Source organism: Centroberyx affinis, unplaced genomic scaffold (assembly GCF_046629955.1).
Source record: "Centroberyx affinis isolate AG114_WGS23_722 - 3 ecotype Tasmania unplaced genomic scaffold, CSIRO-AGI_Caff_v1 ptg001701l_1, whole genome shotgun sequence".
NCBI lineage: Eukaryota > Metazoa > Chordata > Actinopteri > Beryciformes > Berycidae > Centroberyx > Centroberyx affinis.
The window spans coordinates 93897-120229 of record NW_027280116.1 but is presented as its reverse complement, the minus strand read 5'-3'; the positions used below and the strand labels follow the sequence as shown (position 1 = coordinate 120229).

Sequence of the window (26333 nt, the reverse complement as noted above, 5' to 3'; positions counted from 1 at the left end):
CCTATAGTGCTTAGAGCAGTTAAGCTGTAAATTGTGTGTGAATGTACCTTTGAGTCACCTCTAGATGGCAGCCTTTGAGAGCATATGCTGTAGTTGAAGGCACCCTAAAATTGGATCTTGTGAGTATACTCCCGTTCAGTTTGGAAGAGAATAAGTAGTCTCTTGCTGATTGTACCTTTGTTCACAGGTATGCAGTGACATCAGCTGTTGAAAGTGCTGTGGTTGACACTGAAACCTCAGGTCAGGAAAACTCAATCCTCCTTTTTATTCTTCTGTTTGGACACTCCCATATTGAGGCAATATACAGTACTGATACTATCGTGTGGGCTTAATTTTAAAGCAAACAGTACAACCGCAGTTCAAACAGAACTGAATCTTCCATGCAGATCCAGTTTGTGATCTTGTGACACCCAAAGTGAACCGTAGCACTCTGTGTTCGTCAGCTCAACTTTCTGTCTAGTGTCTGTAAAAAAAATGCACCGTTAAAATGTATTGAGTGTGTTCTTTTTATTTCTGCAGCATCCACTGAAGAGTCAGAGCCACTGGATGATCCCAGTTCGTCAAGCATCACTGTTACAGTGGTGACAGCGGTAACAGAGGAGGTGAATAGAGAGCTGGTCAACTCCACCACAACTGTAAACACAGAGGAGGTGGTGCTGGAGGCTTAGCTTCACTCTGCAGCCATTTCACTCTTCATAGCTTGAAAACTGACGGTTTGCAAGAAACAAATAAAGACAAACACGAAAGAGTTAAATATTCTGTTGCTGCTTTGTGAGTCTCAGTAATTTGTGATTGACAATTTTATTTGACAAAATGTTATTTTATGCATATCTGCACTTAAAATACTTTGTGAAAATACATGCAAAACTGAGATAGGCTATCAGGAAAATTATAAACATTATTGCATCATGCCAATGAAGGCAAAACTGAAAAAGTAAGAGACCCGGAAGCCAAGTAAATGTGTCAGTCTATTTGGAACATGGAGTTTCTTGGCTCCAAACCTTGTTTTCTAGTTTTGATTTCCAAAAGCCCTGTGAATTCAGGGCATGTGGCTGGGGAAAGTAAAGGAACTGGACTAGGAATTTCCTAGAGTGTCCTGTGAAATCCTTCTTGCAAGGCTGATCCAGATCAATTATTTGCCATCATTCATCATCTTTGCTTGTGTTCTTGCAGTAGCTGTAGCCTTACAATGGTTTGGTGTGATCAGTTGATTTTCATATCAATGAAAAGATTTTATAACCTCAGCGGAATGTGGGCACTCTCCCATCCCTCTTTCCTCTAACATCCAAGAAGGATTTCAGTAGAAGAACTCGCCTTAGCTTAATGGCATGAGGGACAGTTAGACCCAATCCTGTTTAGTGGTAAATATCATCAGTCTCAATCCACAATGCTGAGCTGCTTAAGTTGATCTACACAGGGAAATACATTCTTCAGGTACATTCTTCATGCGTACATACATTCAAAGATGCTCATGGACACAAGCGTGCACACACACACACACACACACACACACACACACACACACACACACACAAACAAACAGACACACACAATAAACAATACCATACAATACATGAAAGAAGACGTAAATGTATGCAGGTATAGAGAACTCACGAGGGAGACTGAAAGGAGAAATGTGAAAGGAGTGTGTGGGAATTTATCCCCATTTCAAAGCTGCGGCATACAAAAGTTTCTGCTTAGTGTGTCCCCATCTGTTTATAGGGACTGCATGTCATTCCTCCAATACACCACTCGACAATGCTTCAGGGATTGAGCCTAAACAAGCCTAGTTTATGCCTCTATATTATGTATGGCTTTTATGCAAATGCAAACGGTGACAGCGAGCAAAAACCTTTGATCTGGGCGTCTTTGTGGCAGGAACCAGTTAATGCTGCAAAAGCATAATGAATCTAGCGGGGAAGCAGAGTCAGAAATGCAGTGTTGAGATTGTAAATAGAATTGCGGTGAGGAACCCAATAACTTCTGCCTGGGATGTAAATTGAGAGCTTATACACTGCCTCCTCCTTTAGAACGCCATATTTTCCAAAGGTTAATGACTGCATCTGCACAGACGTAGCTGTGCCATTACCGTAAGACAAAGTGTGGAGGATGTTTGATGATATGATAACACATCAAGATTGTCATTTCTCCCAGGTAGAGAATTATGAGCCTGTTAGTGAGCGTAATGAGTTGCTGAACAGTGGGGAAATAATGGGGTCTTCACCTAAATGCATTCCTATCTCATTCTACACTATCTTGTTTGTCATCTCTGCTAAGGTTATAATCACAAAAAGAACATCTATGGAAGCCCTTGTGAAAAAATTGACAATAATCACTCAACTGATGTAGTTTTAGTGTTCTGTCTTCTATGCCATGATGGTGAGGAAGGTAGTTAAAGCAATCTTTATCTCTGCTATTTAATACTTTCACCAACTGGATCTTCTGGATACAACTACAGTTGTACTGTATAATAATTCACATTAGTAACTCAGACTAATGACTACTATAGGTTGTATTTAGCCAGTATTTGATGTTTTGTTTTCATTAAGGTCTTTGTAGTGAGATTAAATGGGAGTTTTCACCGAGACACTGATTTTAAGAGATCCATCAGTTGTGTCAAACTGGAAATCATCAGTACAGCATTGTATAATTTTAATTATAAAAATGTTGAATGTTACTATAACTTCAAATATAATATGTGTGTGATTTGAGTCTAATAAAGATTTAAATAAAGGTTTAAAAGTAGTCTAAAAATTTGCTTAAATTGACACTGACTTCAGCATACTGCAAGTTTCAACAATGCTTTGGGCTTCAGAGTGCGGGATATGCTTTGATGCTTTGATGCGGTCAGCATAAGAAAGGGTGTGTCCTGAACCTGTTACACAATTCCCATGGGAAAAGCTGCACCTTCCACTTCTCTTCAAAACTCAGTTCCACTTCACAGTGATCGTTTTTAATCCGTTGCAAATGCACACTCGAGCACACTGTGGATGGTTAATGGTAAGCAGCACATTGAAATGATCATTCGTATTCATAAAATTCAATATTATTTCTCTTTAAGGACTTCTTGCATATTCCAAACTCAATCAACAGACACTCATACACAAATAGCTTCAGCAAAAAAAAAAAATGTTTATTTTATTCCTCCAGACTACAGTGTCAAGGTAAATACAGACAAGCTCTGAGTGTGTTCTATTAAGCTATGCGCCCTCGTCCTCCGGTGAGTCATCCTTTGATTTCCATTTCTAAAGATGCCATTTTAAAGCCGGATGCTATTGAAGCAGACAGAGGGTTCGGCTAAAAAGAGAGGATATTGCTGCCTGGATTTATAAACAAACTAAACTCTGATCTTAAGCAGATTTACTGAAGGGTAATACCTAGATATACAGACACATGTCAGCAACAATACATCTGTTAAACCATGCATGTCGACTGTAATAGAAGCAGTCTGCCAGGTAATAGCTTGAGGTGGAGGGGTGGATTCTGCCATAGGGACGCGTCAAAAGTATGACAAAAACAGATGGAGGAGGGGGTCTCTCTAGCACGACTGCTGGCCCATGGGTATGAAGAGCTTATCCCACACCTCCACCTTCATGACAGCCTTGCCCAGCGGTGACATGGTGGCCCTGATGTCTAGGTAGTTTCCCATATAATTGATTCCTGAACCAGTGGCTTCCTCCCTGACAAACCCCTGCTGGGTCTTGTTGTAGTACATCTCTTTGTACAGCGACTCATCGCAGTTACGGCCCTTGTTGTAGATGCCCACCGCGAACCAGTTCTTGTACAGGTTGTAGTCCCAGGGAACGGAGAACATGATGGCCAGGGTCTCGATGTAGTCGTTCTGCGACCTTTCGAAGAGGTCATAGGTCATCACGCCAACGCTGCCGGTTGCTTTGCTGCTGCACTTGCTGAAAGTGCAAACCTCCGCCTTTAGGGGGCGCACTGTAGGCTGAGGCGGGTTGTACGTCTCCCCACTGTCCAGGAACACCCTACACACACACACACACACACACACACACACACACACATTACATGTTTTATTTGTATCCGTGTAATTGCTGTTTTGTGCACTAGCCTCAAAATACATGACAACCAGTCCAATACAATCAGAACTTACCTGGGGTTGATGAGGCAGTAGTTGTTAGTGATGTTGCTGATCTCAATGGTAACATTTCTCCTAGTGTTCACATCAGCGGCTATGGCTTCGGCTGACTCTGTCATCTTGGAATGGCTTTGCTGTCTCCTTGTGATTCTCTGAAACAGAGGCAGTGTCAGTGTTAATCAGCTGAGGCAGACGGCTTCAAAGCTGCACATACCACTGCCACTACCATTCCTAACATACTGGAGAAGAGCATTCCCCTTATTACAGAATACAGAATATTCTCTTGACCTCTCTTAGGCTTACTCGCTCTGTTGGCAATGCTTTCAGTTGCACACACAGAATCTATGTCTTTCCTAGCTGGGTGTGTACGATATACATCAGAGGCTAATGAGACAAATTTCAAAGCAGTTGTGAATAATCATAGAGTAGCTGCTGACTCTTTTTGCCTCATTAGAGCGTGTACATCTTCAATTACACCACTAAGTACCATGCAATAATGAAGTGGAAAAATACTGGAGAAAATAATCATCCCTTTAATCAACAGATACAACATACAAATCAAACAAAAGTCTCATACAGCTTCTATGTGCTTCTATAAATTGCTGTTTTCTTACACACATGAGCTGTTGCCAATGAGCCCTACTCTATACTGTCTTCTATCAAATTCTCCTGTATTCCAATAAACTTTGTTGCTCAAATGGAGATCTAGTGGTCTTACCTGTTGAGAACCTCTGTTTGTGCTCCAAGTTCCAAGATGAGAAAAGCTTAACAGCTAGAGGGAGGTACCGATATTTTTTCAAACGAGGATATATGCCATCACCCAGGAAACCCTCCCACTTGCAACACAACCCCAGTGGGACAGTATCCACCCTCTTTCAACACAGTTACTATTAGCCCACGGCAAGTATAGAGATGAAACTATGAAAAGCAAATACTCCCTTGTTTTCTCTCTCTGGGCGAAAACTGCCACACCCTAGTCTGTGGCAAAGTTGCCAGACCTGAACAATTTCCAGCAGTTTCCCATTGGATCTGGACTTGTTAGGTAAACAGGGATCACTCACTCAGCACTCATTTGTCCTGTGTGTGCTTGGATGTCTGACTGACTGAGTAGGATAGGTATTTCGTTCCTGTGGTATTGTGCAATAGGAACAATATGCAGGCTGATCAAGTTCGTACAAGCATCTCTGGAGCCACTTTACTCTCAAGATGGAAAGCCTCACAGCCAGTGAAGAACAATATTATTATCACGATGATTAAAAAACATCTATGCAGATATTCCATCTGTTTGCTACTCATTAGAATTGGATGAATCTACCTAACAGATTGAAAAATGATTATTGTTCATCAGTACTAATGAAAGCATACTGAGTGAGTGCACATACTAAGGAGTGCTGCAAACAAATCCCACAGAAAGCAACACAAGCATTGACTCAGAATGTTTTATTACCATAATCAAACAAAAGTCAGTATATAATATACATAGGCCCAAGAAATAGGCTAATGGGGAATCAATGAGCTGGCTGTCAGATATTGATATCTTTCAGCTGACACAAAATACAGATGACAGCGAAATCAGTCTTCCTACTCTGGGTTTTAAAAGATGATAACATGAAACAGCAGTCGAGTCAAGTGAAGTTTATTTGTAAGGTGCAAAGGCAACAAATGACATGAAAGCAGAATCCCAAAAGACTCTTCTACTCTAACGACCCATTTTATCATAGAGTTCCACCTTAACAATGGCTTTGCCAATATCAGACATGGTGGCCCTCAATTCAACATACGTAGCCTTATACTCCAGCCCAGAGCCGTTGGACCCAGAGCCGTTGGTCCCAGAGCGGATGAAGTTACTGAGGTCCTTCCCATCATACATCTGGTCGTACAGGTGCTTGTCGCATTCGCGGGACACCTCAAACACGCCCACGGCCAGCCGGTTCTTATACAGGTTGCGGTCAAAGGGCACAGAGAACATGATGGCCATGCGCTCGGAGCAAACCCGGCTCTGCATATGGAACAGGTCGTAGGTCAGCATCCCCACGGCGCCCGTGGCCGTGTTGTCGTCCTTGGTGAAGGAGCACACCTCGGTGTTGCTGGTGCGGATCGTGGGCTGGGGAGGGTGCTGACTGAAGCCCTTGGCCATATACACCCTGGGCAACAGAGAGAGAGGTGGTGTTACCCATAGTACACACAACTGCTGAGGATCATTGCTAATCAATTGATAACCTGTACTTCAGAGTTTCAATCTGGTTTCCTGAAGTCTTGTGTTTTTTTTTTAACCTCTTTGATGAAAAAAAAGACACTTCTGTAACTTTTGCTGAGATTTTCAGAGTACTTTCTGAGTGTTGAGTTTTTCCGGGGCGAAACAGCTTATGCTGATGGATGGAGTGTGACTGTGCAAGTACTGCTATGGACTTGTAAGCAACGGTGAGTGAACCTGCATGCAATGTGCAATGAGGCGGTGTGTGTCACCGCATGATGGATAGGTGGATGTTCTCAGCAAAGTGATGTCACACATGAAAACCACCCATCCAAGATATAGTCTATCCTGCCAGAGCCAGATAAATGTAGAAGCATGACATTAATACCAACAGACATACGTATGTAGTTGTCATTTGTTTGTTTGTTTTTATTCATTTGCCCTTTTTTTTAGAGGTAGAAGAGACCAATGATGTGAGTGAATTTAGTGATAAATTGATTTTATTATAGTGTCATACAACATACTAGTTCCCAACCCATATGGGCTTACAAGACACTGCTAAACAAAGTGATCGAAACAATAGGTACAATAGTGACAAACATAGAATACATACTGTCAATAGCTCTACAATTCACCTTCAAATTACATTACAAACAATTAATTTCAGTATTGTAAATATCTCATTCGGAATTCCTAACAAAATAAGGATTCCCTCCTTCTTTCCCACACCTTAGAGATTTATTGAGCAATGTCAAAATCATATTTTCTAAACAGAAACTCAAGTCTTTGACCATCCTTATGCTGAAATAAATCACAATGAATTAGCTTATTGCAACTTAATTCTTAAATCATTGTTTAAGGAGCAATGAAACATAAAGTGAATTTCATTAAATGGCTAGGAATTACAGGAACCATTGATTAAAATTATGGTAAATAGACTGAACACTTCTTTCACTTGCATTTTTTAAATCCTTGAGCTTTTACTTTAAATTAATACGAACCTCCTTATATGGACATAGATTTTTTTATGAAAAGCTGCTGAATCAGGGCTCTTTTGCTACAATTACCAGATAAAAAAAGTCTGGGATACTCCATATTCCTGGAGGGACTGCATGCTAATGTAATCAAAACGTTGATTTGGAACTGTAATCAGCCATTTAAAGCTGAAAGTACTTCAAAGCCATGCATTTAGCCTTTTGAAAATTATTGCATATCCCTGGAGCCAATCAAACTTGAGTATACGCTATGGCAATGATGCTCTGCAGCAAGCTATTGGCTAGTTATGTGCATGTTGCTAATGGTGTTAACTAACCTTCACTGACCTGCAATTGATGCAGTGAAGTATTTCAGCCATAAAGCAAGAGAGCCAGTTAAAATCAATTACACATAACTTTTGAGGAAGTTCTTAACAGACTGAAAATGTGGATATACTTAGTGGGAGGTGCAAGTCAACAATCAGTTCATCATCATCTTTGCATTTATCAAGTTCATTTGAATTTTCAATTTCCATCACATCAACTTTTATCTTTAATGCTATGTTAATGCCATCTGCCATATAAATTTGTTCATTCTCTTGTTCATTTTAACATGTATCATATCGGTAAATCCGATTTGTTAAATTCCAACTTACTTGGGGTTGATGAGGCAGTAGTTACTGCTGACATTGATCATTTCTATGGTGCAGTTTCTGTTGGTGGTGAGAGTGGCTGACACAGCCTCTGCTGTTTCTGGCATCTTGGCTGGAAGTAAAACCGGACTGAAAGCTTAGAATTATATACTCTATAAACAGATCACCATTCAGAAGTTACTGTACTTTAGATAATTTTGTTTTCCAATGTCTTGGAAAATGTCTTCCTACATGATATTTAAGACATAGATCATAATTAAGTTATAATCCTGCTAAAAGTAAGAGTATTTATATTCACCTTTTGGAGTTGAACACCTGAGTTGTACCAGACAGCGTAGAGTCCCCTTCTCTCAAATCCTGTGGAGAGGTGGAGAGCGTCTCCCCTCCTCCGGTTACACCTCCACAATACTTGTTCCAACACAAATAACAGGCGTGTCCTCACTGAAATGACACACTGGCACTCATGGAAAAATATCTTTCAAAAAGAGGCACTTGATCTACCTAATGTCTTGTTATAATCACCATGATACAGTAAACATAACCAGCTATGCTAATGAAGTACTACTGAGAAATTACTAATTAAGCAAAGTAATGCTTTAATTAGTAAATATTTCTATGTCAGCAAACTTGCGTATGTGTATTAATATGAACTCTGTATCTTAAAGCATCAAGGAGTTATAGTGGTTTCAAGAAAATAATTTTTTCCTCATTAATATGCAACTGTATGCAGCAAGGAATCTGTGGTGTAAGTATGAAGTTTCTATCATGTACTGTTGTGTCTGCAAGAATGAGTCTACACACAGACAGACATCACCATGGCAACACAATGTCCCACATACCATCGACCATGGTGGCAGGACATAAAAAGAAAGAAGTATATTTGCGATGAGAAACACCATGAAGTGCATCATAACTGGTTCTAAACTGACTCCTGGTGAGACCAACTCTGAAAGTGTCAGACTGCAAACTGATGTGCTCAGCAGCCAAGATGCAACACTTCCATCGTGTTCTCTTGGGCAAGTTCCAGCAGCACCTGTGTTGTGGTGGCACCTACAGCACATGTCATATACGCTGTTTACTATGTATTGCATATGTGCTGCGTTTATACCTAGCTGCGAAACCGATGTACTTATTCAATTAAAAAGGCTAAATCTGAATTTTATCTTTCAGTTACTACAGAGAACTTGAACAATCCTAGACAGTTTTAGTCTATAAATCTATAAATTCAACATCCTCCAGTAACTGTAGTGTGTTCCCACCTTGTATTGTCAAGGACTCCATGTAGTGGACTGTCCCTGGACTGATTGTTTTAATGAACATTTCATTGAATCTGGAACTTTGTTCAATTCCTTATCCTCTGTGCAATCACTGACATCTACTGATAAATTGCGACTTTTGACCTGTGATGTAAATATTGGTGAAAATCGCAAATTCTGTGTCATGCCATTCTCTGTTGTTGAGGCAGGACTGGATCACCTGGACCCATGCTTTTTAAAACTGGCCGTTGACTTTATTGCTGAACCATTATGTTCTCTTATTAATCTCACTTTGTTTAGAAATGAAATTCCTCAAATCTGGAAATCAGCCCACGTCCTCCCATTGTTACAAGGTGGTGACCCTACTCTTTTGAATATCTAAAGGCCAATCTCCAAACCGTCTGTTTTGGCCAAGATCCTTGAATTGCTGATTAGTGAACAGCTAAACAAATTCTTGCATGATACTGATATTCTATCTGAGCACCAATCTGGCTTTAGAAGGACAGTACAATTACTGCTGCTTTAAAGGTGTTAAATGACATCACTTCTTGTGATCTTGCGTAGCTCTTTCCATTGATCTGTCTAAGGCCTTTAATACAGTTGACCATGCTATCTTAAAACCTATGCTTATGTTTATCTGATGTTGCTGTTGGAAGGTTTATGAATTATCTCTCTGGAAGAACTTGGTGTGTTTACCTGGATGGTATTTCCTAAAGCTCACTGAATGCCTGTAATGGTGTGCCCCAAGGCTCAGTTTTAGGTCCTCTTTGTTTACTATCTACATCAACAACCTTGGCCATAATGTATCTAATGCTCAATTCCATTTCTACACTGATGATACTGTCATCTGTCTTAATCAGCCTCTTGAATACCTGCAAGTAGCCGTTAACTTTGTTCAGTTTGAGTTACATCAGCTAAAACTTGTTCTGAATGCAGATGGTATTCACAAACCCCAAAAGAAGATAATTATTATCCAGAATATTGTATAATACAGTTTCTTGCTACAGGTATTTGGGCATTTTAACTGATGATTGTCTCTGTTTTAAACCTCATATAGATAACCTTGTAAAACATTAGTGAAACAAGGGTTTTAGTTTAGAAATAAGTTATGTTTATCATTTAAGGCTAGGAAAACATTGGTTGTGGCCATTTTGTTTTACCCCTGATTGATTATGGGGATTTGATTTACATAAATGCATGAAGCCATTGTCTCTGCTGGACTCATCATGGAGCCTTATGGCTTGTTACTGGCTTGAAATCAATTACTCATCACTGTACCTCGTGTGTCAGAGCTGGCTGGCCCTCTCTCTCCTCTCACAGACTAAACCATTGGTATAGTTTCATATATCAGTCCATTCTTGGCTGCTTTCTTCATATCTTTGCAATTACATTTGTCAAAGGTCTGGTGGAAGTTACTGTCTGTGTTCACGAGACTTGTTCCTATTGTCTGTGCATAAAGTCTGTACAGAGTTGGATAAAAGGGCTTTCAAATACTCTGTCCCTTCTACTTTGAACTCCCTACAAATGATTTAAAACTGGATCACCAAGTGTCACTTGGGGAATTTAAAAACCTCATGAAGGGCCTTCAGGCAAATTCTTTTTTAAACTGCTCCTGCTTTTTGTAGGCTACATAGAGTTTCACCCTGTTTTCACCCTTTTCACCCCTTTTGACCCTTCACCCTTTTACAGTTTTAACAATGTATTGCTTTTGTTAATATTTAGAATCTGTAATTTTGTATGTCAGTTTATTTGGTTTCATGTTGGTTGTCTGCAACTTTTGTGTATAGTTTTTGTGCTGCTGTTTTGAACAGGTTTCTCTTGTAAAAGAGATGTTTAATCTTAATGAGACTTTCTGGTTAAATAAAAAATATTATCTCCAACTTTTATAAAGTGATTATCCCACCACCTTTTATGTACAATGTTACACTTATTAGGCCTAATTAGACAATAGTGTATTTGAGAAGCGAGTTGGGTAATTGTTCAGCGTTAGCAGAGGTTTGCCCTCTCCGAGTGCTTTCTAGTTTTCTTTTTTTTTTTTTTCCCACCACAGACATGATTGAATCCATCCTACTATAGTAGGCAGATTTTAATTACAACCCCCAGAAGAAATTAAGCACTCGATGTTCATCTTACTCACTCTAGGATTTTACTCTAAACTAAAAGCTGGCTGAACATAAACATAACACAAAACTGCAATAAACCTATTTTAATATATTCAATTATATTAAATCATATTGATTTAATTTCATCATATTTCAATGAGCTCATCTCTTTGCTCTCATGGGACCCACTGTAGCTCAACACATGCACTTCATAAAGGACCTTTATAGAGCATTTCATGTTCTAACTCGCTTAAGATGAAACCAAAAACTCTCAGGATTGCACAACTGGTTGTTTTTGCTGCAGGTGATGGCAGGTGACAGATTCCTTGGGGCGCCACCCTACCCCAGTCACAAATTTCAACACACCCAGACTCTTAAATTATTAATTCTTTTACTGCAAACTATGCTCCCACTGGAGTATGGAGTGGAAGAGGAAACACTCCCTTCTTCCACATAGGAGCAAGTTACAATAACAATGTATTATGTAAGAGAGAACTATACAGAACAGTGTTACATTTAAGATTATAGGCCCTTTGGGTCTTCCCAATTAAGTATGTTTTGCAAACTTTGTCCGTTTTGAGATTTGTTCATTATACCACTGACCGATCCAAGTAATGTGTGGCAGCTGTTCAGTTTTATACATCAGGCGACTGGAACTTGATTTGAATCCTTTAACTTGAACACTTGAAGTCACCAGATGGCACCAAACATGCATTTGCAAAAATACATTTGCACTACACAGACCTTCTGGTAAGTTTATGTTTGCTGTCTGATGGATATCCAGTGACCATGTCAGAAAATCTCTGAATAACAATATATATACAGCATACTGCTCTTCCATTATGTCCTGAAAAAAGGACATGGCTGCATTCAAATAGTCAAATTTTAGGTGCTATACAGTATTTATCTATTGATAATTGTATTGATTGAAAAGAATAAAAAGGAGTTGACACAATCTGCCATAGGACCAAGTCAAGGACTCATCACTCTACTTATGTTGCAACAAAATAATATAAAGAGTAGGTGAAAATAAATAAAAAAGATCAAAATATATCATGAATCATATTGCAGAGGTTCTTGAAATGTTGCTACAACAGTACTACTGCCTGGACTTCCAGGACTCTCAAGTTAAATCGGAGAGGGGATAATGAACGAGCAATGGTCTCCACTCTCTCAATAAGTACTGCTGTTGCCCTTGAGCAAGGCACTGAACACCCAGGTGCTCCAGCGAAGCCGCTCAGTGGCCGACAGCAGTAGACTGTGGCAGCACTGATCGGCTCCCATGTGTGAATGTGTAACATTATGAATGTGACGCAGGGGCACGGCTGAAAAAGATCATAATGTGGTCAGCAAACCTTGTCTGAATAAAGGTTAAAAATACGTAAATAGGTATTTGAATATAGGCCTTTACACAAAGTTGATATGAGGCTGATGTCAAAGTTCAGAAAATACCCTTTCAGTGTATTTTCACTCTGAGAAACAGGAGCTACTAGTTAGCATTTTAGCCGTGCTAAAGTACCAGTCAGAGTTTATGATGGGAGACCACAGAGAAAATTAGCAGAGATTCATGGGATTTTTTTACTCAGACCAAATAAGGGGTCGTCTCTTTTCCTCTAGGGGAACATCATCAGTTTTTTCATTCTAATTTTCTTAGAAGTTTAATATTTTGTCATTGTCAGTTTCAGAATGTGTAGGAAAATGAACATATCCCATGAGCCAAATGGCCCTGGTGTCTTTGGTTTTCATGAACATGCTTTAGGATGTCATGCCGTCTCCAGCGGTGCGTACGTACAAACATAATGAAGTCAAGAAGAAGAACAAAGACAGAACTAAAAGTCTTGAGACAAGTTTTGCGAACTGCATTTAAAGGCATCTCTATTGTCTGTTTCTGCAGAGGAGACGCTTGAAAAAAAAAAGATTTTTCTATTTTGGACAGACGGTAATAAGGGGGCTCCCTCTGTCCTGCAGTCATATGGTCACCCATTAAGTAATGCACATATATCACTGTCAATTGATTTATGTCAGAACTGAGTCAAAGTTTTAATTATTTAATTAAGTATTAATTATTTAACCAAGCTGTGGTTTTATCTATCTATAATTTCTAAGAGCAGTTACTAAGAGGCGATATCGAAGAATAAAATATGAGCAATATCTATTCATAGGTTGCGAGGGATTTAAGGTTTTATGATGACGAAGATAAATGTATGCTGAAGACAAAACCTTATTTAAAAATTACAGTGGCAGCAGCATCAATAGCTCAACTTCAATACACTTACTCACTGTCCTCTTTTCTGTCGGTTGGACATTTTGTTTTGCCCTCTTTTCTCCTCATTCTTTACTTCCCTGTTTTTTAAGCCTAAGTCTACCTAATAACAGATAAGAAAGATTTAAATTTAACTGAAGAAAGGTGCTTCAATTTGCATGCCATGTTAATGCTTATTGTTGAAATAGTCAAATAGTCATGATAAATTATTTTTGTCAAAGTCATATAGATAAAATGTAACAACAACAACGCAATATTTTGATAAATATTACTGAACACTCCTCTCCCATTAGTATGTGTGTTTTTCTCTCCTGCATTTTCTCCTTCCCAACCACTTAAATGTCTGTAAAGTGATTAATGGACATGGTAAAGCTGTAAAGTGAAATATCCTCCCTTTGAATTGTCACCAATGAAAACTAAACAATTAGCCTGATTATACTGCTCTGAAAATAGTTCAGCCATGAACTGCAAGTTCATTGCAGCAATTGACAGAGGATCGCACCCAAACAATCACAGCTTGCAATTTTGCTTTAATCAAATATAATAATAATAATAATAAACTTTATTTGTATAGCACCTTTCATACAAGAAATGCAGCTCAAATATGCCAGAATTCTATATGTATATAATCAGCCATTGAAAATAAGGGGAATTTTACAGCGTATCACACACTACAACACTCACACTCTCACACGCACACGCACACGCACACACACACACACACACACGTCTTGCTCATTCTTCCTAGTAGCCTAGTGTGCTTCTATAGGGATATGGCTTTTTATGGCTGAGCTGGCCTTGTTTACACAGTGCCTTAAAACCCCAAATGTGTTCTCAAGGTTCATGGTTTATAATTTAGGTTATCTGCCATCTCACAAAATGATCAGGCAAACACCCACTTGAATGAAATGATCAGAGATGGTTTATATGGTATATGAGAGCAAAATAAGATGGATCATTTCCTTATTTTCTGTCTTCATCCTAGCCAACAGAATCATGAAGACAGACCATTACCTTATCCAGTAACATTTCCTACCCCTCTCATTACTCCATGTACACTCCATTTAATGTTGAATGTGCAATGTGATCTTTAACTCACCGATTCAAATGATTGGTGCCAAGACAGTTCAGCTATTATTGAAAATTGCTCTGAAATATGGAGGATTGATGTAAGACGGGACAACAAGGGGGAAGAGAGAGAAGCTGAGATCGCTGGGTCCGTAACCGGACTCCATTTGTCTAGCGCTGGTGAGATTTCAGCCTTTTCAATGAGCCCATCAATTTTGTCAGTGGGCCTATAACCACTGATTAAAACTAACAAGTAGCCTAGTTTTTAAACAGAAGTCTTTTGTTCATTTATGTAACCTATGTACTGTACATCCATTTCTCCAGGTCCATTATCACACATAACCAAGCCCAGTCAGCTAATGCTTAATGCCTGACATTGTTTTGGCCTTTCTCCAGCATTACTACTTCTTTCTTACAAAAGTATTTATTGATAATATGGAGCTCTGGGATGTAGAATTGCCCACTTAGGACCTGGGAAAGCAACCATGACCGCAAATTGCTCCTCCAGCGCTAGCTTAGGCAGATGTGCCTGTCTGATTTCAGTAAGAAGAGATTAAATCGACTTTGCACCTCTAAATATGTGTGTATCGTTAGAAAAATTGCCATATACATTGGCAAACCTGTTTGAATACTGTGGAATGAATGTTTACGGGAGGTTATGTCCACATTTTGCAGGAAAAAGGAAAGAGGCACATCATATGTTTCTGTTAGTGGATGTCTCGCATCTAGCAGTTCAATAATGGACAAATTGACGCTAGCTAAACTGTGTTACCAGACAAAACATTACACAACAACTATTCATTTGATAAGAGATTTGAATTGCCTCCCAAACAGAGTAGTTGAAAACCAAACCAGTTTTGCTTCAGTTAAACCATAATGCCACCTCCCTTATTATTTATGGACACGCTCCATCCTGTTCCAGCCCATTTTCAGCACTGCACACATAAGTCAACCACTTTACTAACTCTAATGAAGGTGCAATGACATTGACATTTCTCCCCCTTGAGTGCACACTTTGGTTCTCTCTTTATCTCTGTATCTGCGCTGTAATACCTGCTGAAAATTGTTTTCCTAATGTAGTGCTTTTTAATTGGCACTTACTGGACCAATCATTCTATAAAGTAGTGCCAGACAGCCATCCTAAGAGCTGGCACACTTAATCCATGTTGTAAAATGTAATATAGCTACAATTAATCTGCTGCATATTCTCCACTTTTTTGAATTGCTCATTACTTTTAGCTTACCACAACTTGTCACTACACAGGGAGTCTATAGCCTTAAGTGGCTATTGACAGCAACAAGGAATAGACTTGATGCAGGTAATGGTGAGATACACAAACACAAATAAAAAACACATAGGAATTATCTTTCAAACAATGACCATTTCAAATGTAATGAATAGAAAAGTATCAACTAATTTGGAATAATTTTTGTCATTTTGTCATGTTAAGCGTCATTTCTGGTATAGAGGAGAGTTTTTTAAGATACAAAGGAGGATCAAAGAAAAGAGAAAACTCGACAAATCATTCAAATTCCTCTATGTAAAAAAACATACAATCGCTAATGGGAAAAACTAGAAAGAGCAATTGACTGTGATTCTTCACGCTGATTAACGCGTGGCGGAAGAGAGGGTTAAATATAGATCAATCGCGGTAAAGAAAGTGTCAATCTGGATGACAGTGACTATGGTTACAGTACATGGAGCCTGGTATAGCACTAATTGAGCACCACTCCAAATGAAACAACCTCATATAAACACTTCAGTGAGACCAGAGTAATCTGACCAGCCTCAACCGGGCTGAAATTGCGATATGGTTCAAGGGTACCTGGGTTACCTCTGAAAGTCTAGGGAGGATGAGAGAAGTTTAGCTCGATGGCTTTATATAAGGGTTAGGGTTAGTGGGTTATGGCAATTTAGTCAAACAATTAGGAGAAGAACGTAACAGGTGGAAGATGTGCAATACAAATCTGTTAAATTGATGTCACTGAAAGGGTGAAATATATTGCAGTATATTGCATAAATACGACTAACTTGAATCTGTTGTTGCAATTTGAAGTGGAAAGCATGCCGTGCAAAAACATTCACCCTCTGATGCACAGGTGGGAGCTCTGCCATCACACTTTCATTTAAACTGCTGCTCAGGCAAGTGTTAAAGAAAAAAATCAACTGCAATATGTGAGAAAAAGCAGAGTATGCTTCAATTCAGTAATTACAGGCTGCACATGTTTAACAGCTACCCATATGAACTCTTTTCCAAGTAAACTGTTAACACACTCCAATAGTCTACTGTGCCTGGGTTTGAATAGATCCATGTAACAATAATCAGTGGAGGAATCATACATGGGAAACACAATTGAATACTTTCAGAGTAGCAGAAGTAAAATTGGTACTTTCAGAGAGATTGAGTCCCATCAATCCAAATTCTTAGATGACCGCTCCACATTCTCTATGATATCCCACATGCTTTGATGTGGCCTATACATTTTACAGTCAACCCGCTGGAGGTAGCACCATTTGGGATTTTGTGATGTGGAGCCACGTACAGTTACTCAGATATGAAAATGCTAAATCCCTGAGAATCAGTTAAGCTAGGGATCCAATCACTGAATATAAATTCCCAACCTTTTTTTTTTTTTATGTATCATATTACCGCTGCATAACGTCTTACAATTTCATCAGCCTTGAGAATAGGAGATTTTGATTAATCTCTTCAGTCATCAGAATGGTCTTCAAAGGTAAAGGTTCTCAAACGTGGGGTAATGGGTGGGGGGAAAGCGGAGGGGGATTATGCAAACTTCACAGTGATTAATTTTGGCCTGAGACGTATCTCCAGTGATGGTGCTATAGCGGGGAGAGGAGCATATTGATTGATTGCTGCAGGGGGCGCGAGGTTCTGCACGTTCACTTTTTGATGAATAGGCTGTCAGGGCCGCGAACAACCAAATATGGCCCCATAAATGAATGTTTAAGCGATTACGGTATAAGTGTAAATATTACACGTCCATTAAGGAGGATTACACTTGGTGCCACTTTGAAGAGGGGAGGAAATAAAAGGGACAAGCCGGCAGAATATCCCATAGCAGAGAAGGTGCATGGCGAAATGTGGTTTTAATTTGCATTTATAATGTTTAAGAATTCTAAACAGGGAAGTCCTTGACATTAATCTGAGTGTGTGTGTGCATGTGCGTGTGCGTGTATACATGTTTATGTAGGCCGGCATGTGTTTTTCAAGAGGGCAAGGACTGAAGATGGGGCTTTAACTTGACAGAGCATGCCAGTGCATCCACCCTCTCAAATTACCACGCGATAAAACGCATCCAGGGTGCTGCACTGGAGGTGAGAGTGGGAATAAATGCCTGCTTCAAAGATGATTTGTGCTCAGCGCGGATTAATTCCCCCTCCGAAGAAAAATCAATAGCACCGTGTGCAATAGGAATACATTTGTGTCACCTCTTGGGGACAAGGAAATGGAAACACAGTTCAGAAGCAAATTTAGACAATACACATCAAAATGACTAAAACCCAGCCAACAACCAAACTGGTTAGAAGGCTCATTCTGGAGAGCTGCCAGTAATTAGGGACTCTCTCTCTTTCTCCTCTCTCTCTCCATCTCTCTCTCACACCTCTCATGTGAATTCAATAAATTTTTCCAACATTGCACTTGTGCAATCTTTAACTTTTGAAGCTTCAGCATTTGATCAGTCAAAATATGCAAATATATTCAACATATTCATCATTCATTGTTCAAGGAAGCACTTTCTATCTAATTTTTGGCGTGCAATCCCCTACTTTTGACCCTCGTATCAGCGATCTATTTAAATTGGGGACGGGCTACTTTGCTTGATTTATAATTATTGCAAAGCGTACATTATGTACATAAACACACACACATACACACACACACACACACACGCACACACACACACACGACACACAATACACAGAGATACCGATTTCAAACACAAATTCTGTTGGGAGAAACACAATGTTTCTCCAGACTGCATGTCAATGGCCTGAAATGAAAACAAATCTGTTATTCTCATTGTTGGCTCGTTTTTTTCTGCTACAATTCTGCTAATTAACAAATGTGAATATTTGATGCCTCTTCCCATCCTCTCACTGTTTGTTATCTTCTCTGAACAGCAACATGAACTTTTGCCCTTTGTGGTGAAAGTTGGCGCCGTTATCTTTCAAAGACATTTTGGGACAAATATCTGCATGTATGCATGCAAACATGCTGTATCACAAAGTTTGCCGTACATTTCCATATCCCCAGACACAGCGTCCTCATCCTTCCATTGACTAAATGATAAACACCGGGCCTCTGTTTGCCACTGATCTTCTGAAGGGAAGACGGACAGGCGATCAATAAGCTCCCCACCCTCCATCCCATCTCTAGGCATTGGCTTTCCTTCTGTTCCCCCCCTCCCACCCCCGCATCACCTCCCCTCTTCCCTAACCCGTCGCTCTGCTATCGTATCCTCCATCAGCCCCGGTGCAGCCTCTCTTGACGGCTCGATCCTCGCCCTTTCACTCACTCACCCGCAGCCCCACCCCCGCCCCTCCCCGCCGCCCCCACCTCTCTCTCCCTCCCTCCTCCGTCCCGCTTTATAAGAAATATAATCCCATTGATCCGAAACCCGATGGGAAGCGTTGCTCTGTAAACAGACGAGTGCTCAATAAGAGGCGTCCAGCCCTCAAGGGGGGGGGTGGGGTGTGTGTGTGTGTTTGTTGGGGAGGGGGGGGGGGGGGGGGGGGGGGTTGTGCAGCTGGTACTGGAGAGGTGTGCTTCTAGAGAAGGCTGAGTGGAGGGGTGGGGGGGGGGGGGGGGAGTCTAGTATCAGTGTGTCTCGGCATCATTTATCAGTTTTATTGCTTTCTTGTCTTGTTGCTGGCTGCCATCACCCCTCACCTGGACCTACTGCCCCCAGTAACCACCCCAACCCCCTCCACCCCATCAACCCCCCCCCCCCCACACACACACACACAGCCCTCCTCCACCCCCCCACCCATCCCTACTGCAGGTTCAGTTCGATCACACTGTGTTCCACCCACGCAATTAAACATCCGCAGCTCAGGGCGAACAGATGAAAGGTGTGACATTTTGCTTTTGACTACTGATGAATTCAGAGTGATGGGCCAGACAGACGCGCCCAGGCATGGATATGGATTTATTTTTTCCTTATGTTCCCACACTCCCATACACACAGCCCCCCCCCCCCCCCCACCCCCACCCCGCCAACACCTTCCTTCCTGTCTTATTTCGCCTCCTCCTGAGGTGATGGGGCCTAGCTGTAAGGGAGTGCGGCCCGCACCTCCAGCCTCATCCTAAATCATTACTTGACAGTTTAAAAGGGCACAGTGCAATGGATGGCTTTTTACTCTGCGTTTCCATGGTTATTTTCTTTCTCTTAACCTGTGTCTTTTATGCTTGTGTGTGCCTTTGATAAAGCGAGTGTGTCTATCTGTACTTACACTGCCTCCGTGTCGAGGTCATTTGTCACTGAGTGAGTGAGGTGAGGACTCTCCAGCCACACGGAGGGTTTTCATTGGTTCATGTGCAAGAGGTGGACAATTAGGATTGTTTCTGGCTGTCACTTTTTTTGGTATACACAACTGGTGGTGTCAAATTTCTTCTCTACACATTGAGTTTCAGTCCCACCGTACTCCCATACAGGATTTTACCTCGTCCATCTAAACTGAACTCAGGCTAACCTGGACCATCTCACAGCCACAGATGGGGGACGCACACACAGTAATGGCTTTTTGTGATCCGGATATTGATCTAAACTACATGTCTGCCTCTCCAGCTTTCAGAGGACACTCCAAAGTCTTATTCACATGGTCAAAGTCAAGACATTGAAACATTTAGGAATAACCATAAAATGCTGCACACTATGCAATTGACTGAAATTGAAATCCAAGTTACACACCCCTGGGATAGTACAATTCCAGGCACACACAAATAAATGACTCTTATCTAATTGCATACTAACCGTGGATAAACTGTGGATTCATAGATAATCAAAACTGCTATTGTGTGACATTGTGCATATTGGGATTAAGGACCACACAGTCAATGTGAGTCATCAGATACTTAATAACAGGTAATTGCCAAGATAATCTTCATCTAATGATCAATCATGAGATGATGCGATGTCTATCCCATTTTATTCATTCTGGAATTTAAATCAAGACAGATATGGAAAAAAAACAAAAAAAAACACTGTATATCTAGTGAGAAGTATTTGGCTGCCATTAGCAGTAGTCACAACTTTCCTTTTTGATTAATAGTCTGGAAAATATACTTCTCTTGCAGATATTTTGATCAATTGGGGACTGAAGAAGCTGCAGAAAAAAAGTCTTTCCTAGCAACATTGCCTTATACTTCAACATATATATGGACACACCTACAGTATTGATTGCCACAGACAGAGGTTTAATGTCAAAGGCGCATTCTTGCTAATGACCTGTGGAAGGAACTGTACAGCAGAAAGATGAAATCAACAGTGACACGCTGAACTCTACTCCCTCAGGTCCCTCAGGAGTGTGTTTAAATGAAAACTCATCTCTTCATTTTCCAAAGTCCAACTGCAGCTACTTTGTGGCAGCCTGTGAAGCAATATGTACATATTATCCATCCATACCCATGTAGATGTTTAGCGTATCCGAGTACATCCTCATTACAATGAAATCCAAGCACCTAAAGAGGAGACAGGTTAAATGAAAGAAGCTCTGTTCCTTGGTATATCTGCATGTCCCGCTCCTCATCCAGTGGACTATAAATAGCTCAGCTAGACTTTATTCAAGCAGTGACACTGAGCAAGCATGTGTGCATTCTCCATGTAGATCTACCTTCACTGTGAAAATCTATTCATGCATTCCCCCCCTACTCCACCCTCCCATCTCGGCTTACCAGTTCACAAAATGTCAAGAACACTCCAAGCATGCCGCATGCACAGAGGTCAGCAGGTCTCCTCCTGTACTGAGGCGGGTCAACGGCGGTCTGGGGTGCGTGCTGTGTCCTCATGGAGGGCTGTTAGTCCCAGGTTGACTCATGACCTGTCGCAAACAGCTGGCGAGAGAAGCTTTTTTAGAAGAATCTGAAACAATCTCTCTATATACAGTATGGACTGTATGTTGCATGCACAGGATGACAATAGGTTCCCTCTATTGGCTTAATGGACAAATCACAAGTGGCAAGCCATCCATCAGACACCATCTTGACCAATCAGGACCATTGATCCACTAATGTTCCCAATCAGCAATAATCAGCTGGTTCTTAAGCTCCAAGGGTATCACACTTTAGATCCAAATACTCTCTCCGACTCTCCTACTGTAATAGGAATTCATTTCCATATGGGCAGCAAACAGCAGAGCAGGAATATCTTCAAATAGGTAAATCAAACTGATGCCATAAGTACAAGTGATACTGTTGGCTTGCAAAGAACCACTCGTCAAAATTCAAAATTCATACTGGACTCCATCAAGCAAATCACCAGTACTACTATTGCATAATTAGAGCAATAAGAAATTATCATTCAAAGCAAGTAGTTTTATAAAAAATGAGTTTTCAGTCGTGTCTTGGAAGAAGATACAGAGTTTTGTTCAACTTGTAATGAAGCTGAACAGACAAGGTCACCTCGCTTGAAAACAGGGAGCCAGGAAAGTTAAACAGTTTCTCCCTCAAATCAGATCCGAACTCAGACATTTTATTGTCATGGCTGTTTGAGCCAGCTGTGTTGAGTTAGATAATACTGCTTGCCTACTTTTGCAAGTGTGCTGTGTTGGGATGTTGGAGTCTCTGGCATTTTCATTTAAGAAATCTTATCTTACTAGCTGTTCTGCTTTTTGATGTGTGGCGATCTGTGTTGTATGACCTCTTTCTCTCTATTATCTTTGTATTTTAATTTTAATTTTATACCCTGTCCCCTGCTAGTCAAAAGGCCTCTTGGATTTCTCCCATGCTGAAATTTTGAATAAGAATTTCTTTGGTATTAATATGCTCAAATTAACATAATATATCATTATTTGAAATAAACATGCAAACAAATGAACAGTAAGTAAATACATATTTGTAAAGTAAATAAATAATTGAATATTTCACGCCCCCAAAGAAACGGTTTGGTCTCCTTGATGTTGATAATAGTCCACTTAGTTTTTTAGCAAATGATTGCAATTGCTTGGCAGATGGCTCAGACAGAAAAATCCTGAATATCAGTAAAAGTCATGCAGTGTTCATACATATTAATTGGTGTGTGCATGGTTTGAACACGACATGTCATTCATTTTCAACCAACAAAACAGGCTTGTAAAGGCTCTTGGTTGTCTTTATTAACTCTCTTCTCTCAACTCTCTTTATCTACTAATTTGTCCAGGGTGAAGCTGTTGTGGACATGCTGAAGGAAGAGAAATGTCTGATTGTATTTGAATCTAAAGTACTTTTTTTTTTACCAGACCAGTGGGCTGGCAATGTTACTGGGTGAATGAAAATATATTTGAGTAGCAAAGAAACATCTAATTTTTTGCGCACTGCCTCTCTCATTTACTAACATTTTGACAGACTTCCACATATCAGCTCCTCCAGTTTATAGTACATTCTTAACTGTGTTTCACTTGACTAATACTGCGTGAATTTTCTGCTGGGTCTGAGTTCAAGTTCACATTCAATAAAACTACTGCCATGTAAACATAGTTGATTGGAATTTGCCTCAGTGAAACTCAGGTAAAAACAAGAATAACACAACAGCAGCAGCCAAACATTACCACAAATCCATATAAATACATATTGCCCCAGCGCATTGTTGATTTCACCATACTAAAGTTCACAATACGTGTTCAACATTGTTGCTGGAGGACAGAAATAGTATGGGGGAGACAGGCAGTGAGAGGCAGAGGCTGTTGTCAATAGCGATCAGTCAGCTAAGGATGATAGTAGTCTGGATCTCTATTCACACAAAAGCTGCTTGGTGACCCAAACAAAGTCACTGGCTGGCTGGGAGGGAAAATGTGGCTGTGAAAATGCAGTTGGCGCTAGAGCTGCAGCCAACACAGAAAAAAACAAAACTGTCAAACAGTTGAAAATGCAATTTTGTATAGCCTGGTGCAATTTTGGTCAATTGATCTTTAAAAATGATGAGGATGGGATGGATGAATTACGTGGAACATCGGTTACACAGACAATTGATTTGAAGAAATACCACTGCTCTTTAACCTCTATTCACACCTGTGGCTGTGCTGGCATCTTTGTTGGCCTCTATTCACACTTTGTCTTTACTGAATAAAAACATCAGGAGATTCCTCAGAGGTTGCCTCTAAACCACTGCCCGAGGCTAGAGAATGAATAAGCAATGCTTTTTTACTGGCTTACCTTTTGATTTCTCTGATTGTCTTCAGTCTCCACTACATCTCCCCACAGACTTCGGAGCTTTAACCAAAAGACTTTGATGCTGCAGGCGGGGAATAGATCTTCACTTAATTGTTTTGTTCACTTCGGAAAAAATCATTAAGTGTGTGTGTGTTTGTGTTTGTGTGTGCGTGTGCGTGTGCGTGTGCGTGTGTGTGCGTACATGAGCATGTGAGTGAGTGTGCGTGATGGGCCGTGTTCCCAGCCAAAGGAATCTGGGGAGTAATCAAAGATTGATCCATAGACATCCAGTAGAACCACCCGGCTGTTTTGGCACCTCTGCAGATGGCAGACCTTAAAATATCAGTTTCCTCACAGAGGTGAGAGCTTGAGAAAGAGAAACACCAGGCCCCTTATTAAAACTCACTGCAACACATTGTCAGAGCAGAGACAGGGGGAGCCATGTGCAATTTAGTACCTGGGTACTGACGGTTTGATTTTGATGGAGATCTTTGATCAATGATATTGATTACGCAGGTTTTGCACAGTCCAAATACATGGAAAATTAGATATATAAATATTTATACATCCTAAATGTTTACCTTGCTTGTTTTGTTATTGTCTGAATATAATTTTGCAGCCATGAGAAAATGAATAAAAAATCATCATCATCATCGTCATCTTTTTCAAAATTGTCACCATCATCATTGTCACCTTTACCATTGTAACCATTGTCATTATCATTGTCATTATAATCATCATCATCGCTGTTGCCATCATTATCATCATCATAATTGCCACCACCATCATCATCACCAGACTGCTTGTCTGAATGAGTGGACACTAACTTGGGGAAAGCAATGTGGGGACAGGCTGGACTCTGGACTCTGGACTCTGGACTCTGGGCTCTGGGCTCTGGGCTGTGGACTGTGGACTCTGGGCTGTGGACTCTGGACTCTGGACTCTGGGCTCTGGACTCTGTGCTCTGGGCTGTGGACTCTGGGCTCTGGGCTTTGTGCTCTGGGCTCTGGTCTGTGTCTGTGTCTGACAACAAAGATACACGCTCTGTGAATTGTCTTCCTGCCGTCAGCCTCAGGCACCGTACCTGGCTCTAACCCCATCTCTCCGATTCAGGTCTAATAGGCAATCCGTCCATCCCCACTATCTTCACCTCTGTGATAGGCAGCTAATTAATCACAATTGTGCAGGGCCTCCTTTTTTCCCCCCTCTGAACCCCTTCCTCCACCTTCCACCCCTTTGTCCAAGTGTTGTCTCTTTTATCCTTCTGCAGTAAGTGACTAAAATCACACAGTGGTCCGGGAAACACTCAGACAGCATGATAGAATATCACAACAGTTTCTAATTGCTATAAATGTGTAACAGAATAATACATTTTTCTGTGTGTAGATGTGCATCTCTGTATAAGTGTGCATGCATGTGTATGTGTCCATCCGTTTGAGCACATACTGTGTGTATGTTCTTATGCCCGCAGAGATAATGATGTTTTGGTCATTGAAACGATGTCAGTCTGATATTATTTCCTGAAAAAGCTTGAACTGAGAATCAATAGCCTGACGTTTATGATTTAAATGGATGTGACAGAGGACAGACAGTGAGAGAGGCTGTGCAAAGGAAGAGGCGAGCTAGAAGATGCCAAGAATGGAAAGTGAGAGAGAACGGGGGGAGGCAGAGGGAGGCAGGGAAGAAAAAAGATGGGCAGATGAAATTACACCTGCAGGTCTGTTAGCTTTAGCAGCCGGAGTCTAGCAATGTGATGTCCCATAGCATACCCCAAGGGTCCATAAGGAATAAAGCGTGAGTAAACCTCACATATCAAAGTTTCTTTTCTCTCACACTCTTCTTATTGCTCCTGTGCCTCTCCTTGACAGCCCCGTGATTCATTTCCTCCAGCCTGAAAGACGGGAAATGAATAGAAAGCTTGGATATTGTCAGGCGCTAAATGGAAAAGCAGTCGCTCTGGAGACACGGTGCAGGTCCAGGTAAGAATGGCGGGTTCAGTTAGAGACGCCGCTCAGTGCCGCTACACAGTGCGCAACAGCTGCTCTCTCACATGACTGAAGAAATGGATGGATGGCTGCTCAGGTGCATGACATTTACACACTACCACGGTTTATGTTTGAGTGGCACATACATTTCATAGGTGTCATTCCACAAGTTGGTGAGTGAGACTGCAGCATCCCGATGCGTTGCTTTTACTCCTGCACAGTTGACATTGTTAGCGTTGTAGACCCCATTTTAGAACATTTGCATTCAGCTGGGGAAAATATACCAGTTTACCTTCTTTTGATAGACAACACACTGGCAACCAGTTGTGTCTGTCTGTCTGTTTCCTGCGAGACAAACCTACAGTTGA

The 26333-nt window shown here is 40.7% G+C and overlaps 2 protein-coding genes across 2 annotated transcripts; both read right to left on the bottom strand.

Moving 5' to 3' along the window:
- Positions 1–3112: 3112 nt before the first annotated feature.
- LOC139651682 (DELTA-stichotoxin-Hcr4a-like) lies at positions 3113–4979 on the bottom strand. Its single transcript, XM_071528693.1, has 3 exons — positions 4821–4979; positions 4118–4254; positions 3113–3989 (listed from the first exon to the last, which is right to left on the bottom strand). Exons 2-3 carry the CDS (start codon positions 4219–4221, stop codon positions 3539–3541), a joined length of 555 nt encoding a protein of 184 aa, XP_071384794.1. The 5' UTR covers positions 4222–4254; positions 4821–4979; the 3' UTR covers positions 3113–3538.
- Positions 4980–5526: 547 nt separating this feature from the next.
- LOC139651683 (uncharacterized) lies at positions 5527–8358 on the bottom strand. The gene is made up of 3 exons (XM_071528694.1): positions 8222–8358; positions 7927–8035; positions 5527–6246 (listed from the first exon to the last, which is right to left on the bottom strand). The coding sequence occupies exons 2-3, from the start codon at positions 8028–8030 to the stop codon at positions 5802–5804; spliced, it is 549 nt and encodes a 182-aa protein (XP_071384795.1). The 5' UTR covers positions 8031–8035; positions 8222–8358; the 3' UTR covers positions 5527–5801.
- Between the last annotated feature and the right edge of the window lie 17975 nt (positions 8359–26333).